Source organism: Lacerta agilis, chromosome 14 (genome assembly GCF_009819535.1).
Source record: "Lacerta agilis isolate rLacAgi1 chromosome 14, rLacAgi1.pri, whole genome shotgun sequence".
In the NCBI taxonomy this organism is placed as follows: Eukaryota; Metazoa; Chordata; class Lepidosauria; order Squamata; family Lacertidae; genus Lacerta; species Lacerta agilis.
The window spans coordinates 26,370,564-26,388,195 of NC_046325.1; the positions used below are offsets into that span (position 1 = coordinate 26,370,564).

General features: G+C 46.3%; 1 protein-coding gene across 2 annotated transcripts in view; it reads left to right on the top strand.

Annotated features, from left to right (window-relative positions):
• PPP1R1B (protein phosphatase 1 regulatory inhibitor subunit 1B) overlaps nt 1–17,632 on the top strand; it is a 57,634-nt gene that overhangs the window by 29,613 nt on the left and 10,389 nt on the right. Inside the window, exon 6 of one of the 2 annotated variants that reach the window (XM_033169834.1) lies at nt 14,272–14,434. In XM_033169834.1, coding sequence (XP_033025725.1) covers nt 14,272–14,434 — 163 coding nt within the window. Of the gene's footprint in view, nt 1–14,262; nt 14,435–17,632 lie in introns of both variants that reach the window. The other variant, XM_033169833.1, reaches the window with a different exon arrangement.

The following is a 17,632-nucleotide window of genomic DNA, read 5'->3' on the forward strand; positions in this document are numbered from 1 at the left end:
CGAGTCTAAAAAGCCCAGGACAAAAAATTTCACGGCCCTCCATCAGCTGATGGTGGCTCACTTTCCAGCAGTAATTTATTTAGCGTTAACTTTGGAAGTGTGTACTTGATTCTCACCAAACGAAGCCTCTGAATACTGTATATATTTTGCTCTAGGAGGCTCAAGGATACTTTTAGGCAAACTAAGATTCTCCATACTTTATTTTAAGACTTTGGGAGGCAAATGCAAAAGAGGAGATGCCCTTGCACCTTCCATAGCTGTGCAGAAGATGGGATTTCAGCCAGGCAAGCAGACGTTGGCGAAATTCCCTCTTCTGCAAAACTGTTCCCTGTCGCATCTGGACTCTCTGATTTGCATGGGTATCTTTTCAAACTCATGTTGCCCTGGCTTCTATCTAGTCTTGGTCACCCCTGTTCTCAATAGCACAGTCATGTGGGGGAACACCCTTTCTGCAGATTTTGCAAAAGTCTGCTGTCAATGGAGGGATGTGGCCTTGTAATCTTAGCTCCATGCGCCCTTTGTCCCTAGCTAATGCAAACACAAGTAACTCTTAAGTCCTCCCTACAATGCACAAATCTGGGATGTCGACATGAGCCTTAGCTTTACGTTCCTGCCCCACAAGCAAGCTGCAGTTTCCCCTTCACAGAGCTACAGTTCCCAGCACCCTTAACAAACTACACGGCACTTTAAATGATGGTGTGGATCTGCCCTACAGCCCTTCTTCTCCTGCCTGCCCCAGGGCTCCAGTCTTTGGCCAGATAAACAGGTTTTTAAAACAAAAACAATCCCTCACCCCCCCCCAGCCCAGCAACCTCCATCAGGATTGCAGGTGGATTTCCACACTGTCAGAGTAAATAAACTACTCGGCTAAACACACCCCTGTCCCTTTCAGTCGAAGGATTGCTGAGAAGCGATATGGCAGCCACCTTCAGATATCTCAAGGGCTGTCACATGGAAGTTGGAGCAAGCTTGTCTTCTCCTGCTCTGGAGGGCAGGATTCAAACCAACGGCTTCAAGTTACAAGAAAGGAGATTCCAGCTGAACATCGGGAAGAACTTTCTGGCACTAAGAGCTGTTTGACAGGGGAACGGCCTCCCTAGGGAGGTTGTGGACTCTCCTTCATTGGAGGTTTTTAAGTAGAGGTTGGGTGGCCACCTGCCATGTATAATCTGGTTGGGATTCCTGCATTGCAGGGGGTTGGACTGGATGACCCTCAGGGTCCTGTCGGGGTTTGGGTGCTGGAGCTCCTCGTGCACGGCCTTGGATTGGTTATGCACGAGGTACCAGTTGCGGGGAAAGTGGCCAGCGTTCCGCGTGCTTTTGAGCACGGTCGCCGGCCAAGCCTCACAGTCTGAAGGATGATGAGTAAGCCAATTGACGACTCCGATGAAGTGTGAGTTCCTAATTGCCTTCTTTAATGAACAGTTGCCTCGTGAAATAAAATATATACCCTGACTCTGAATAGACGGACCAGTTTAAAGAAATAAAAATTTTACTTTACTCCCCCCTTTAACCCCAAAGGAAGACAGACACCGGTTGTATCTTTAGTGGCTTCGGCAGAACCCGCGTAGGCTCGTCCCCTAAGCTAAGTTCCCCTAAGCTTAAAGACCCTGCGCGCCCAATCTTCCGCGAGGCTAACTAAATAAACTAAAACCGAAATATCTTCCGCAATTCTAGCCCTAGGCTAAACCTAAAGAAAACCTAACTAAGGCTAAACCGAATGATCTTCCGCGATCTAACTCTAACTAAAGAAAAACCCATCCAACCCGTCCAGCCCGCTCCTAGCCCCTTAAACTAAACTTGACTTCAACTAAAACCCAACGAAAAGAACATAAGAAGAACGTGCGGTCTCGTGCTACTCCTCCTGCCTAAGCGGGGTGCCTCTGCCTTTTATTAGGGAACAAACGTGACATCATCATTAGTACTTTAACCAATAAAATCACTGTTGCTGCCCTCCAAAAGGGCGGGAAGCAAGTTTAACGCTCATTAACAACTTTGAACATGACCGGATCTACAAAATAAAGGCGGATTAATCTTGTAAGTGAATCACACTATTCATTCATGCTTTCACTTTCACTTTTGCGCGCAATTATACCAAAAGTAAACCTTGAAAAAACCCATAAAATAACCAATTAATTATGAATCCATGGCGGATCCGTGAAACGTATTCCGACATATCATCTTTCTTTTTTTGTTTTAAATTAAATTAATTTTGATTTAGTTATATAAAAAAAAATTAGAGATATCATAAGCATTTATCTTGACACAAACATTACCATTTGCTTCGATATAAACCTCGACATGAAAAGGCAAAGCGTCAACAGTGCTGACAGTGTCCACATCAAGACTGTGATATAAACACCAGCAAAACCATCAACATCCACCCCTTTCATAGGAGGAAATACTTGTACAATAATGTAGCAATAAAGTCATGAAAATAACAAACCACTAGCCAAACATAAAAAGTGATCGATCCGATACACTGTAAACCTTTTAGGCATATATAAATACTTCAATACGTAGTGTAACACAACAAATCACCTCATAAGCATATATATTTTCGCGTGCAGCATAAAACAACAAATTACTCCCCAAACACAAGAGAGGACCTGATACAGGTCCAAAATTAAGAATAACGGATAACGACTGCCCAAACATAAGAGAGGTCCCGATCCGGGACCCAAAATTAAAGTATAACTAGAGCTGGGGCTACATGGCCTACCCAGACCCCTCCCCCATTTTTTTTAAATTTTTTATTTGGAAACTAAGGAAAATGGATAAGGAAACATAAAAGGGTTGTGGCTCTGAGGCTACAGAATCGAGGGAACTTTAGATTCTGGACTTACCACAGCGACCACAGGTAACGGGGAACTAGGGTCCGATTCCAGAGAGGGGATTTAAGCCACCTATGTACAAGTGGTTTTCGCCACAAGAGGGGATTTAAGCTACCTACATAAAGGTGTCCCAGCCAGGATGAGGATTTAAACCATCTACGCAAGGGTTTCCAGCGAAACGAGATGGGAATTAAACCAACTACATAAAGGTCTCCCATCAACAGCAGGAAACAGAGTGAAGGGAAAAGCTGGGAACCTGGTTTACTGCCAAAAGGTAGCATATAGAGGGGTATTCTTCAAAGAAAATAGGGGTACCAAAAGGGTAGGACGCCACCAGACTTGACACATGTATCTTGAACAAATCCGAGAATGACCAATTCTTTGACCAAAGGAAATATTTCAAATAAGGCATATAAGTGTTACCACATTTTGAACTACAACTTTTGCAAGCACAACGTGGAGATTTAGGATTATTGAAATAAAACATATATGTATAAATATGTCTATGACTAGAACTGCACAAAGACGATGCTTTGACCTTACATAAACATTTCCATATCATCAAAGTTGTGACGCTCTAAATGGAAACCATTTCAGAAAAGCTTTGCATATATAAACATCCATATCATTAATTACCAAGCTATATGGAAAACACATGTAATATGCGAGGCGGATATTTCAAGAAGCATACAAAGGCAAATATGCAATTTTTACAAGTACAATATAAAGTACAAGACAGGTTTAGAACTGCAAAATGGTGTTGGAGAGGAGGATGAAGACGATGAATGAGTTGCCGGTCGTCTTCTTCTCCGACTACACATGACCATGTAGAAGAAATAGTCCTGGAACTCAGGAAAAGTTCATGGAGCTCAGGAAAGTACTGAAACATCGAGTTCTGAAGAAACAATGATACCTGTAGAAGAAAGGAGGTTAAGCAAGCAAATCAAGGTGATCTGCTAGTGAATGCAGGTATGGGAATAACTGGAACAAATCCAGGCAGCCAGGAACCAAGGGGCTGCCCAGAGGCAAACAAAAGGCATAGGTTGAGGATAGTTGAAGAGTTGCTGCATTTGACACTGGAAACTAGTGCAGTCAAACAACGAGGTGGATATTCTCAACTTGGTTCCTTAGCTCTCCAAGGGCGCACACATCTGGCAGGCACCCAAACAGCCTTTTCTTCAAGGGCAACGGCAGCATACCCACGACCCCAAGTGATGAGTGGAACTGGTCCTCGCCATTCAATGTCAGGCAAGAGGCGATAAGAGACCAAAGGTCGAGGAAGCTGTTCTTCTTTCTTGAAGTGGAGATCCACTGGGGAATGAGGCTTGTTATGTGGAAAGAGAAGAAAATTTAAGGTGAACAGCACCTTTGCAACTGCCAAAGGGATCTCCGAGGCTGGAAGGTGACGTCCTGCGGTCTGTTTGTGGAGCAGAGTTTTGAAAGTGAGGTGTGTCCTTTCAATGAGAGCTTGGCCTGTCGAATTAAACGGAATCCCGTGGGATAGGGAAATATTCCATTGCACACAAAAGTCATTAAAGGCCTGAGAAGCATAGGCCGGGCCATTATCTGTTTTAATGGCTTGAGGTTTTCCCATAACTGAAAAGGTTCTCATGCAGTGCTGTATGACGTGCCTCGTAGTTTCTCCCTTCAGTGCTGTAGCCCAAATGAAACCTGAAAAGGTGTCCACTGTGACATGCAACTTAGACATTGGAGCAAGGGCTGGGACATGTGTCACATCCATCTGCCACAGCTGATTCGCCTCCGTGCCTCGAGGATTTACAGCGTCAAATGGCAAGCAGATAGGAGACTTGGAGCACGAAGGGCAGCATGAAATAATGTCTCTTGCTTGTGACATTGGAATGTTGAAGGTCTTGTGTAGAACCTTTGCTGATTGGTGGAAAGTTTCATGGCTTGTCACAGGATTGTCGAACAAGGAGAAAGCTAGAGTCCTGAGGGCAGCGTCTGCTACTGCATTTCCTTCCACCAGGAATCCTGGAAGGTTAGAATGAGAGCGCAAGTGTGCAGCAAAAAAGGGAAATGAACGTCTCTGTAGTAGTTCTTGAAGCTGTGCGAACAGATTAAAGAGATTTTCGTCCATGGACGGAGACAGATAAGCAACTGGAAGCGATGATAACAGTCTATATACATACTGAGAATCCACAACGAGGTTGAATGCTTCTGCAGTGAAAGTTCTAAAAGCGAGAATCACTGCTGCCAGTTCCGATCTTTGTGCTGAAAGTTGTTTCTCTGTAAACACAGTTTTCCATTGTCCATCCTCCTTCCATGCAAGGACACCATAGGAAGAGGAGCCATCTGTGAACAGAGTTTTTGCAGTGGGAATAGGCTGAAGCACCAACATGGATGAAAGGTGATAGTTTACTTGTTGCAACAAAGTGAATCTTTTGTCCTTAGGAGGATTATACAAGAATGAACCGACAAAATCTGCAATAGCAATTTGGAAACTATCTGAAAACTGAATCAAAGTTAGTACTTGTTCTTGAGAGAAAGGAAGGTAGATGGAAAGCAGATCATTTCCACTCAGGCGAATTGCACGGCCTCTGCACTTAACAAGGAGATCAGCAACAGCGTCCATACTGGGGTACACATTCCTTTGAGGCGTGTGCGAAAGATGAATCCACTCCACGATCGCCACCTTTGAGGAAGTATCCGGAACGTATAAGGCTGCTGTCGGCAATCTTGGTGTAGTGAAGATAGCACATGAAAGAGCGCAGTTGGCTGTTGGCACACGATCTACAGCTATTTGGTGCAGTTTTGTGTTTACCCCTTGTAAAGCAAGACGCATCTCAGAAGTGCATGGAATAACATCTGAAGGAGATGTATGTCCCTTAAGAGCAGAAAACAATGGCGAGAGTTCAGATGTTGGAACTGCTAGAGATTTTCGAGCCCAGTTTATCTGTCCCAAGAGATGCTGCAATTGTGTTAAAGTAAAGGATTCTGGAATGACTATGCTCGGCATCTCTGGCAGGGCTGTATCTTGAAGCAGTCTGTGACCCAAGTAATGAAATGGAGCAGTGCGCTGTACCTTTCCTGGGGCAATACAAAGCCCAAAAGAGTTCAGGATGCGCGTAAGATGCTCAATATGATGCTCTGAGACCTTTTCTCCATGGATCAAGATGTCATCCATGTAATGACAAACTCTAAGGCTGGATATTGTGCTCTGAAAGGCTGTAATGCGTTATCTACAAAGTTTTGGCAGAGAGTCGGCGAATTCACCATTCCTTGAGGGAGTACCTTCCAAGAGTATCTGGAAGCTGGTCTGGTGTTATTGAACACAGGTAGAGTGAAAGCGAACCTTTCTTGATCTGCAGGTGCCAGTGGAATGGTAAAGAAACAATCTTTAAGATCGATGATTGCAAGCTGATGGTTTCTAGGAATGAGGTTAGGGTTAGGAAGTCCACATTGAAGGGGACCCATTGGAACAATTTCTTTCGTTGATTTTTCTCAGGTCTTGAAGCAAACGCCATTTTCCACTTTTCTTCTTGATGACGAAGATTGGAGTGTTCCAAGGGCTATTAGAGGGTTGCACACGATCCTGGTGTAGCAGCTCTTTGATTAGGGCCTCTGCTGCAGCGAGCTTTTCTGACGTCAGCGCCCATTGGTCGACCCATACAGGGGGTCCTTCCTTCCATGTGAGTGGAAGAGCATGTACTGGCGCTGATGCAAAGGCCCACATCAAAAATGCGTATGGACAACAGTTCTTGCTTTAGACAATAGTCTCTACCCCAAAGGGTGATAGGCACATCCATAACAAGTGGACGGAGCTGCACCATGGAGCCTGAGTCTGACTGGAAGGTAATCGGATGCACACTCTGGTGGGCGGGTTCGAAACCTCCGACTCCGAAGACTTCCTGGGTGACAGTCGTTGCCCACTGGTCAGGCCAATCCTTTCTGGCGATCACTGTAACATCTGCGCCTGTATCCAGAAGACCCTTGATCTTTCGTCCACCCATTTCTAAGACGAGATGAGGGCGTTCTTCTGTAATCTTGATTAGCGCCATTGCTGTCTGAGGAGGCAAAGAGTCTACAGGAGCTGTAGGCGTAGAAGTAAGCAAATAGAGTCTGGCAATTTCCAAACCTTTTGTTAGGACACAAGGAACAGTTGAAAATCCTGGAATCAGCAACTGCGATGAATCTGTGATTCGAACTAGGCCTGCAGTCAGTGTGACTGTGGCAGGGAGGCGATCCATCCTAGGCAGGATAAGGCAAATTGAGGTGTCTGGGAATGGACCACGAATGGATGTTGGCAATTGCTGAGCAAACCATGGATTTGAAAAGTAACAGTCCTCTGTTAAGAAGAGTGGTATACCTGGGACAGAAGAAGCTTCTTGTTCTTCGTTGGCAGTGTTTGAAGATATCTTTTTGGCTTCGGGTTTTTTGCACTGCTGAAGTTGGCAACTCTGAAGCTGCTTGGCGTTGAGTTGGCAAACTTGAGGTTCCTCTGTTGGTAAAAGTTGCTGATGCTGTTGAACCTGCTGGCATTCAGTCAGTTGTGCATCAAACTGGCAGGATGGAACTTCTTCTTTGACACGAGGCAGTAGAAGTTGTTGTTCCTGATAGTTGTTTGGTTGTGGCGGGCTGAGCTTAAAAGCTGGAGGTGACACAAAGGTGTGGACATTGTTAACTGGAGTGATGCTTAAGCTTCCACAAGAGGGAGCTGGCTCACTCACTTGCATTCTTGGCCACATGGAAAGTGATCATCAGCTGGGTTGCAACTTGAACACTGCTGTTTCATCAAGGGCAAATGTCCTTCAATGACAGATTGACCTTGATTTGAAGATGAATAAAGCTCAGGAGTTGCGAGATTGATCTCAGTAGGATGTCCTCTCAACGTTGAAGGCAATTCTGCGATCAGAGGCTTGACTGTGATTGCTTGCTGTGAAGCAGGATCAACATCAGCAGGAACTGAAAGGCGGTCAGCAGAAGGTGAACTGAATGCTGTGTTCTCTACTGGAACCCTTTGAATAGGTAAGGCAGATGATGAAACCTCTGGAACCTGAATGCTTGATGAGGTCACATCTTTCTCTGGACATCTGAAGAGTAGATATCTCTCTGGATCACTCTTTTTTCCTGATGACCTGGATAAGGAGTAGCGTTGTTCACCTTTCTGGGATGGTTGACCTTCATGATGTTCTTGAACTTGCACCCTATTGTTTTACCGGGGCCGGGGCGCGGCCCGCAGAACCGTTTCCCTGAACTGGAGATGAGGTAGGTGATGTGTTTTGTGGATTCAAGCGACAATCATTCGCCCAATGAAATCCTTTCTGACAGATGGGACATCTCTCTGGCGGCTTGGCAGAAGGCCTTGGCGTTGTTGTGCACTGCGACCGGAAATGCCCATCGCCTCCACACCCATAGCACTTCTTGACTGGCGTAGAGCTGTCTTGACGTGGCATCTGTACCGCAGCTGCCAAGAGCTGTGCTTTGTAGGAGTGGGTACCGACATTCTGGCAGACGCGTAGCATCTCAGTCAATGTGGCATCTGGACGAGCTGCAACTGCTGTTAGGGCATTCTTGCAGTCATCATTGGCATTTTCAAAGGCAAGTTGTTTTGTCAGCATGTTTCTGGCATGACGATCTTCTATCTGGCGTTCCACTGCAACAATCAGGCGATCCACGAAGTCCCCATAAGGTTCTTTTGGACCTTGCTAACTGCAGCGAATCCTGATACTGAGCTAGCATCTGTGCGATTGGGTAGTCTGCGCCAAGCTTTGACTACAATGTCTGCTATGGTGACAAGTGCAGCATCAGGTATGGCTAGCTGTTGATTGAGATTGGAGTAATGTCCTGATCCTGTGAGCATATCTTCTGTGGCAAGTGGCGTTGCACGTCTGGCTGCTACTTCTTTCCACTCTTGCAGGCACAGAAGAGCATCTGTAGGCGACAGGAAGGTGCGAAGAATCAACTTCCAATCAGATGGCAGAAGTCTACTAGTGGACAGTCCTTCAAGTAAACTTCTAGTATAAGGAGCTTGAAGTCCATTTTCGCGTATGGCTTTTCGCAGTTCACGTAGTGTTTCAAAAGGAATGGCTTGATATCTTGCAGGTTGTCCTCCATTAGCACGAATCACTGGAAAGATGTGCATTGGATCAGCACTAAAGTCTATTTGTCCCAAAGCTGCTTCCAAAGCTTGGGTTCTGCAGATGGGCTGCATTGCTGCTGGATCTGTAGGTGGCATCAGTGAGTTTAAATCTTCTTGATGCTTTCCAAATGATGAGCCACTAGATGGTGCTAAAGAGTCTTTGACATCTGGATGCCTTGAAGATGGCTGACTATGAAGACAAGATGGCTGACTTGAAGTTGGATGAAGACAAGATGGCTGACTTGAAGTTGGATGAAGACAAGATGGCTGACTTGAAGTTGGAGCATAAGGTTGTTGGCTCTGTACTGCAAGTCCTGGCATCTGGATCATCATTGTTTGGCTTTGCTCTTGTCTTGGAATCTGCATTGGCATTGGAGGTGCTGAAGGGTTGGTAAATTGCTGTTGTGCTGCTTGCATTGAAGCTTGGATTGCTGTTGATTGGAAATCAGCTTGCTGCAAAACTGGAGCTGCTGGCTTGAGCGCGGCCTGCAGGGCAGCAGGGTTTGCTGGCAAAAAGGCTGCTTGCTGCTGCTGCTGCTGGATCGCTGGCAAAAGCGCGGCTTGCGATGAAGGAAGCGGGACCGTTGCTTGGAGCGAGGTCCGCGGCTGCTGCTGACTTGAAATCGCTGGCTGGTAAAAGGCCTGCGATGACTGCTGAGCGACTGGCGGTGGGGCAGTCCGCGGCGGGGCTTGAAAGGCCGACGGCGTCTGCTGCACCGGCACAGGCGGCAATGAATCTGGCAATGACAAATTGGACAAGGGCGAGTGCGTGTACGACAACGGGCCTGAACTGGCTGCTGCGAGGGGGCCGAAAATGGCACAACCGCAAGCGGCAGCACAGGGGCACTATTAAAAGCAGTATTTCCTAAATTCACTGTTCCATTAAGCAAAACATTTCTTGGAGCGATTTGTTGAAAGCAGTTTCTTACTTTGCTCCATACTAATTGTACAGGAATTCCGATTTTCGGTTGGCCATAAATTCTAACCCGATCCTTTCCCATGAGGCTAAATCTTTCGTTCCCTCCTTAGGGACCCAGGGACAAATTTCCCCAATGGTTTTAACTAAAAGCTCTACTTCTGATTCAGAGACAGGGTGACCATTTCTTTTCAAAAGGTACAATAAATCTTCACAAAATTTACTTGAGCAGTTGAGAGTGAGGAGCCCATTTTTTTAAACACTTTTCAAAAACTTTTCCTCCCCCACCCGTAGGCTTCTACTAGGGGACACCGGTTCTACCCGTAGGCTTTAACCGAAAAACCTGGCACCCGTAGGCTTTAGCCAGAAAACCTCCACCCCCACCCGTGGGCTTCTACTAGGGGCTACCGGCCCTACCCGTAGGCTTTGACCGAAAAACCTGGCACCCGTAGGCTTTAGCCAGAAAACCTTTCCCTCCCACCCGTAGGCTTTTTCGGGAGACACCCGGCCCTACCCGTAGGCTTTGACCGAAAACCCTGGCACCCGTAGGCTTTTGCCAGACCCTGGCACCCGTAGGCTTTTGCCAGAACCCTTCCCACCCGTAGGCTTTAGGGAAGACCTTACTCTGCCCGTAGGCTTACACTAAACTCCTTGCCGCTCTACCCGGGGACCCCGTGGGGCAAAATATACGCGCGCGACTTCTATTTACACTACTTTGGGTAAGCGGTGGATTCGCGCTACTGCAGCGAAATCCTGGATAAACCGGGCCGTTATACCTCACCTCTCAATGTCTATTTCCGAGCCACTTCCGATATGTTGCCTTTAACCGGAGTCTTCGTGGAAGCGATTTTTGACTACGCTTTGCCTCACACGGGGCACCACTTGTCGGGGTTTGGGTGCTGGAGCTCCTCGTGCACGGCCTTGGATTGTTATGCACGAGGTACCAGTTGCGGGGAAAGTGGCCAGCGTTCCGCGTGCTTTTGAGCACGGTCGCCGGCCAAGCCTCACAGTCTGAAGGATGATGAGTAAGCCAATTGACGACTCCGATGAAGTGTGAGTTCCTAATTGCCTTCTTTAATGAACAGTTGCCTCGTGAAATAAAATATATACCCTGACTCTGAATAGACGGACCAGTTTAAAGAAATAAAAATTTTACTTTACTCCCCCCTTTAACCCCAAAGGAAGACAGACACCGGTTGGTATCTTTAGTGGCTTCGGCAGAACCCGCGTAGGCTCGTCCCCTAAGCTAAGTTCCCCTAAGCTTAAAGACCCTGCGCGCCCAATCTTCCGCGAGGCTAACTAAATAAACTAAAAACCGAAATATCTTCCGCAATTCTAGCCCTAGGCTAAACCTAAAGAAAACCTAACTAAGGCTAAACCGAATGATCTTCCGCGATCTAACTCTAACTAAAGAAAAACCCATCCAACCCGTCCAGCCCGCTCCTAGCCCCTTAAACTAAACTTGACTTCAACTAAAACCCAACGAAAAGAACATAAGAAGAACGTGCGGTCTCGTGCTACTCCTCCTGCCTAAGCGGGGTGCCTCTGCCTTTTATTAGGGAACAAACGTGACATCATCATTAGTACTTTAACCAATAAAATCACTGTTGCTGCCCTCCAAAAGGGCGGGAAGCAAGTTTAAACGCTCATTAACAACTTTGAACATGACCGGATCTACAAAATAAAGGCGGATAATCTTGTAAGTGAATCACACTATTCATTCATGCTTTCACTTTCACTTTTGCGCGCAATTATACCAAAAGTAAACCTTGAAAAACCCATAAAATAACCAATTAATTATGAATCCATGGCGGATCCGTGAAACGTATTCCGACAGGGGTCCCTTCCAACTTTGCAATTCTATGATCTCACCATAGTGTGGAATACAGAACACGTGACCTGTGTGGCTGCTCAGGCTGCTGTCCAGCTGCTAACTGCAGATGGGCGGCTTCAGGGTCCCTCCTCCTCCCCACCGTCCTGGGGTTGTTTAGGTTTAAACTAGAATAGGACCAGGCAGTCCTTCAAACAGAGGACTATCCTCCTTAAATTAGGACACAGAGCCACCCTAACTCCACTATATGCAAACTTCCAATTCGGCCCCCCACCCCACCGAAACCTTAACTGATGAATGATGAGGTCTAAAGTATGTTTGACCTTTGGTAAACAAACAGCAGGGCTTGTGTAAAGGAACGCAAAGGAAGGTGTGTCTGCAAAGAGGGTACGAAGAGGAAAAAGTTGACACTACCAAATGAAAAGCCTCTTCTCAACAAGGAAATGATTCTCTCTCTCTCTCTCCCTCCCTCCCTTGTGGCTATTTTTCTTCCCCAAACAAGGTGAATCACATTCCTCACTGAGGACTAGGTTCCTGCCAAGTTTATTGAACAAGGAAACCATTCCCTCCCCCCCCCCTTTGTGCAAACTTTTCTATAGAACTTTAAGCCAGTTCAGGTGGTGTGGGAAAATTCCCGCCCTGCCCTGTGTGCCTGCTGTACTTTCTCAAAGAACCAATCTCTTCTTTTTTAAATAAATGCCCATCGATGTTCTTTCGATCCCATCAAAACCGAGTTTCGTCTGTCAATTGTTAAGGTGCTCTTATTGTGGGGCAGTGTTTCAATTATCCCCTTCAGAGATTATGTGATTGAAAAAAGGGATAAGGTTTAAAAACAACAACAACTTGCTGATCAGAATTTTCAGCTGTCATGGAATGTTTAGGGACATTCTGATTGCTGAGGGTGAAGGAACCAGATACAGAATTATTTATAACACTGTGGTGGTATCTCTGAGAAAACTGAAAGGTCATTTTGGCTGGGGGGCGGGGAACATTGCAGTGCCCTGGGTCAGGGAACGGAGAATTTCTGGCAGCAGGGGGAGAGTATAATAACTGGGTTATTAATGAGATGATGTCTGCTTTGGGGTTTTTTTTCAGTTTTAACAGACCTGCAGATGTAGAAGCTGCAGCAGTGGTTTCTCTTGCTCCTCTCCCCGCTCAGTCCCTTTACCCCATGCTCTGCTCCCCTCCAGCCAGATGAAGCAAACAAGCTTCTTCTGTGACCCCCCAAAAAGCTGGAGCGGAGGTTGGGCAATCGGACTCGTAGGGAGTGGGGAGGAATGGAGCAACATGGCCACGGCTTCTTGTGCAGTTCTGGATTTGCCAAAGCCACAGGCATGATCTTAGGCTTGTGTGATCTAGGACCCCACAGTCCTGTATTTACAGAAGCCGCCCCAGTTTCCAATTTGATCCTCGAATGTCCCACTTTTCCTTAGGACGTCCCTATTTTCATCAGAGAAATGTTGGAGGGTATGGAGTTATGCAACCCCCTTTAGAATACATCTGAAGACAACCCTGTATAGGAAAGTTGTTTTTTAATGTTTAATGTTTTGTTAGGTTTAATATATGTTGGAAGCCGCCCAGAGTGGCTGGGGGCAACCCAGTCAGATGGGTGGGGTATAAATAATAAATTATTATTATTATTATTATTATTATTATTATTATCATCATCATCATCATCATCACAGTCCCATGGACCTCTCCACCTGTACTCTGAAGTGGTACCACTCAGATATTCAGGTTTGCCATCTCAGAGATGCCAAGGCAGATGGTTCTGTGAGGTCAACCAGGTGATACGTATTAGATTCCATAAATTTATTTCGACCCACCTGCCTTTTAAAAAAATGTTGATTGTTTCCTTGCAGGCCACTTTAATAAATTCTGGCGATTCATGCAAAATTTCTGCAGACCTTTTACTTCCTATTAGGGTGGGAACTTAACACATTGTGTTTTGTTTTTTGTTTTTTTTAAAAAGGAAATTCAGCACCAAGAAGAGAAAAGGGACACGGATTTGCACATGCTAATACATATATAAAATATACCTTAAATAGAAAATACATCTCACTGGGGTGGGAAAGACTGTGTCTAGGTACCTGCCGTGAGCCTGCTCAGTCTGGTTTTTCAGGTGCTCAACTGTTGATAGGCTATTTCAAGGCCTCCTTAAGTGATAGCAGGAGAAGGTGCATTGAGTGGATGAAATTCTGGAGTTGCTAAACACAGCAGAAGACCTGAGAGGCAAAGGGCAAGACAGGGAGAGGAATAAAAAGGACATGCAGGGTTTGGAATCTGGATGGGCTGAGTCTTGCCAGAGGAGGTTGTAAGGATCAAGAGGAAGGAAATAGGATGATAATTGAGGACTAGGGGAAAGAGGTTGATGTGCTCAGAGCATCTCCTTTAGCTGCAATTGTGAGTCTTAATGTGGGGCTGCTTCAAGGCGGGAGTCGGGGGGGGGGCAAGACAGCAGTAATTCACAAGGTGTCAGTGAAATTAAATTCATTATTCGAGGTTCTCCGGTTCCAAACTCCCATTTCTCTTTGAGCGCTCCTAATCAAATCTCACCTGCCGAACTTTCAATCCCTGACAGCTGTGGCAGCGCCTAGCGCAAAGCCATTTGGAATCCAACAGTTCCTGGACGGATGACGACTACCCTGAGGATGTTGAGGAGGACGAGGAAGATGAAGACGAGGAGGAGGAGGAGGAAGCTCAGGATTCAGATGACACCGTGAGGGAGATGCCCGGCTTTTGCAAGCCCGGGGGTAAGCAATGACAATAGTAAGCAGACACACAAGAGGTGGGGGAAGGAGTCTGTGGTGCCAGCAAGGGGAAGCAGAGAATACCCATCTTGAGCTTGGCATGGCTGGGCCTGGCAGCTTCTAGGTAGCTCCTACAGCGAATGAGCCACATGTCTATTTGTTCTGGAGACATTGTGTTGGCTTATTGACGTTATTACCTGCACAGCACCATCTTAACACCATCGTTGCGTTTGCCCTCTTTGGTCAGTATAGTAAGAATGGATAGGGAAGGGAAGGAAAAGGAGAAAGGAATAATAAAACACATTACACTGTAGGAGCCCACACAAAACCCGGGGGGGGGGGAGTGCAGGGGTATTTTCTGGGAATTGCAGAAAATTGTTTTGCGCTGCCTTGAGTCTAAGCACCATAGCAAAGGAAAGGAAAGTTTAATCATTCATCTGAAACCACCACAACAGAGAAAAGGATATGCCTAGATTATGTTCCATAGGAAATACACACACACACACACAACCCTTCAGACTGAAGGCCCATCTAGCTAGTCCAACATCCTGTTTTGAACCACATGCTTCCGGGAAGCCTGCAAGTGGAGTATGGAAGGCCCAGCTTAATAACAAATCATTTTCCAAGCCTAAAATAGATGAATACTTCCCCCACTCATCTGCCTGCACTGCTACTGGCAACAGGAAGCAGCCCAGCTTTCATCTGCACACAAACACGGATGTCAATGCTGCTGGCATACAGAGAGAGTAAGCTGGCCACTTACCCCAGCTTCCATGTTCTTCTCTTCTCTTCTCTTCTCTTTAGCAAACTTCTTGCCTTCGTGGTTGCATGCAGAGAGCCCACTCCCCAATATACCTGTATAGGGGAAGAATTTACTGGAAGCTCAAATTTACGTTGCTCATCTCCCTAGAATCCAGTCCTGCTCCTAATGTCTATTTGTAATCCAAGTCTTGATCCTAACTGCCTAGCCTTATTATGGGTGCAAATGTGGACCCCTCGCTATGACTTCACCACTCCCGCCTGCTCCCTGCCAAGCATTTATTTCCCAGTTTGTTAAAACCTAAATTTGCACACAGAAGTAAATGTGCAAAGATAACCAGCACAGACCTGAAAATATACACCGTCCTCCAATACATCTGAGTTAGTCATCGCAGTCCCATGCAACCGGGGGAATGAATTAGCCATGACTCACTTGGGTTCCGCTGCTCAGCCATGACTCACTTATCTGGATCAAGGCCATCATCTGCAAAGTGAATTTGAAATTCATCAGTTGGGTTTCCTTCAACCCAAAACTTGGCTTTTTGTGGAACTCAGCTGCATGCATGCTGCCTGCCTCTTCTAAATCCTACCCTCGAGTCTTTCTTCACGAAATGCATAGTTCTTCCATTCATTGCCAAATCGTTTTAGCACTTAATTGCTCTTAAAAGGATAGGATATATTCATAGGCAGCAGGTCTAGTAGCCATGACAAGCCAAATGGAACCTCCACAATTCAAAGCAGTATACCTCTGCAGGTTGTTGGGGGGGGATAGCAAGTGATGGCCCCAGCCTACTTTTGACTTCTCAGGGACATCTGACTACCTGATGCTGCAGATACGCCATGTCTAATCCAGTGAAGCAGCAGTGTTCTTAATCAGAAACACCAAAGAGTCTTGTGTCACCTTAAAGACTAACGCATTTATTGTGGCATAAGTTCGAAGGCTTACGCCGTACTGAATTCAGCAGCCGTCGGGGCTCTTGGGTTGTTGTTTTTGCTGCAACAGTCTAAACACGGCTGGTCCCCTTGGAAGTTCTTAATCAAGAAACTGGCTTCTGCCATCATAATGGTGCTGCTATTTAAAAAAAAGTTTTGGCAACTATTGTTTCAGACATTTCTTTTCACTCCACGTCAAAAATAAATAAATCATCAAATTATAATTCTCCGTTTTGGCATTTACCCTCCCCTACTCCTGAGTCTTGGTTGAAAGATAGAATTCCTTCCCCTGACTTCTCCCCATTTCTGCCGCTGCCGCCCCCCCCCCCCCCAATAAAATGGATTTGCTTCAGCCTGAGGTGATAGCTCAAAGGGTGCTCTGGAGATTAGGGAGGGGCTGGTTCTTGAGGTCAAGTCGTTCTCAAGCAGGTGGGCTGTTTCCATGGCGATGCCTCTTCTATTTAAAGGCCTTTCTCCCCGCTGTTCGCCATGTATCCCACTCGCTGGGGGGGTTCGCTGCATGTACTGAATACATTTCCCTTCATTTAGCACCTCTGCTGTCAGGGAGAAAACCTGTAAATGGTTTCCTCCCCCCCCCCAACACACACACACACACAAGCTCCTTACCCCCAATGGGGGAGAAGCTCCTAGTCTCCTAGGAAACCCGTCTTCCTCAGCAGGAAAGAGCTGTGAGATGGGAGAGGTGGCATCTATACAAGGCATCTTTCTCTCTCCCGCCTCCAGCCCCTTCTGTCCACATATTCACTGCCTCTTGCTATATCAGACCAAAAGGTCTGGAGTTTTGCGGGGGGGGGGCGGTTTGCTAGGTGTCCTACAGTTGTTGTTTTTTTTTAAAAAAAGCAGGCTTCTGTGGATTTCATTTCAGATCATTGGCGAAATTGTGGCCACATGGAGCCTCTTTCAAAACTGCGGAGTGAGGGAGGGGGGGGAGGCAGAGAGGAGGACGATGCCAAGTTGGTACGTGGATGTGGCTGGGGTTCATAAGATCCTAGTGTGAGCTTTGTGATCACAAGCTGACTCTCAGGCTGTGTATACACACACACACATTTACTCTGCGTCTAGTGGGCTCCCATCCCAAGTTTGGGAACTGGTGTACATATAACATTAGCCACGATTCATGGTTTCCTGCAACATCTTGTGAAATACTGTGCTGGATGTGTGTGTGTGTGTGTCCCCCCCAACCAGCTTCAGCCTGCAATAAAGGGGGAAAGAACTAGTGCTAACCATGTTCTATGCCAGTGGTGTGTTGACAGCGTCAGTCTGGGCAACCACAGGGACTGGAAACTTGGTTTCTTTTCTTTTTTTTTTCTTTTCAAAATGCTGCCGCACAATTATACTTTTGTGTAGCGCCAGCAGTGTGTACAGGGCACTGAAAAGGCAACGGTGTTTTTGGATCTGGCTGAGATGGCAAAGTTTAACATGTTTAATTAGAGAAAAACCATACTGACATCTGTTAAGGATTGGAAGTTTCGTATGGGCTTTTTGTGC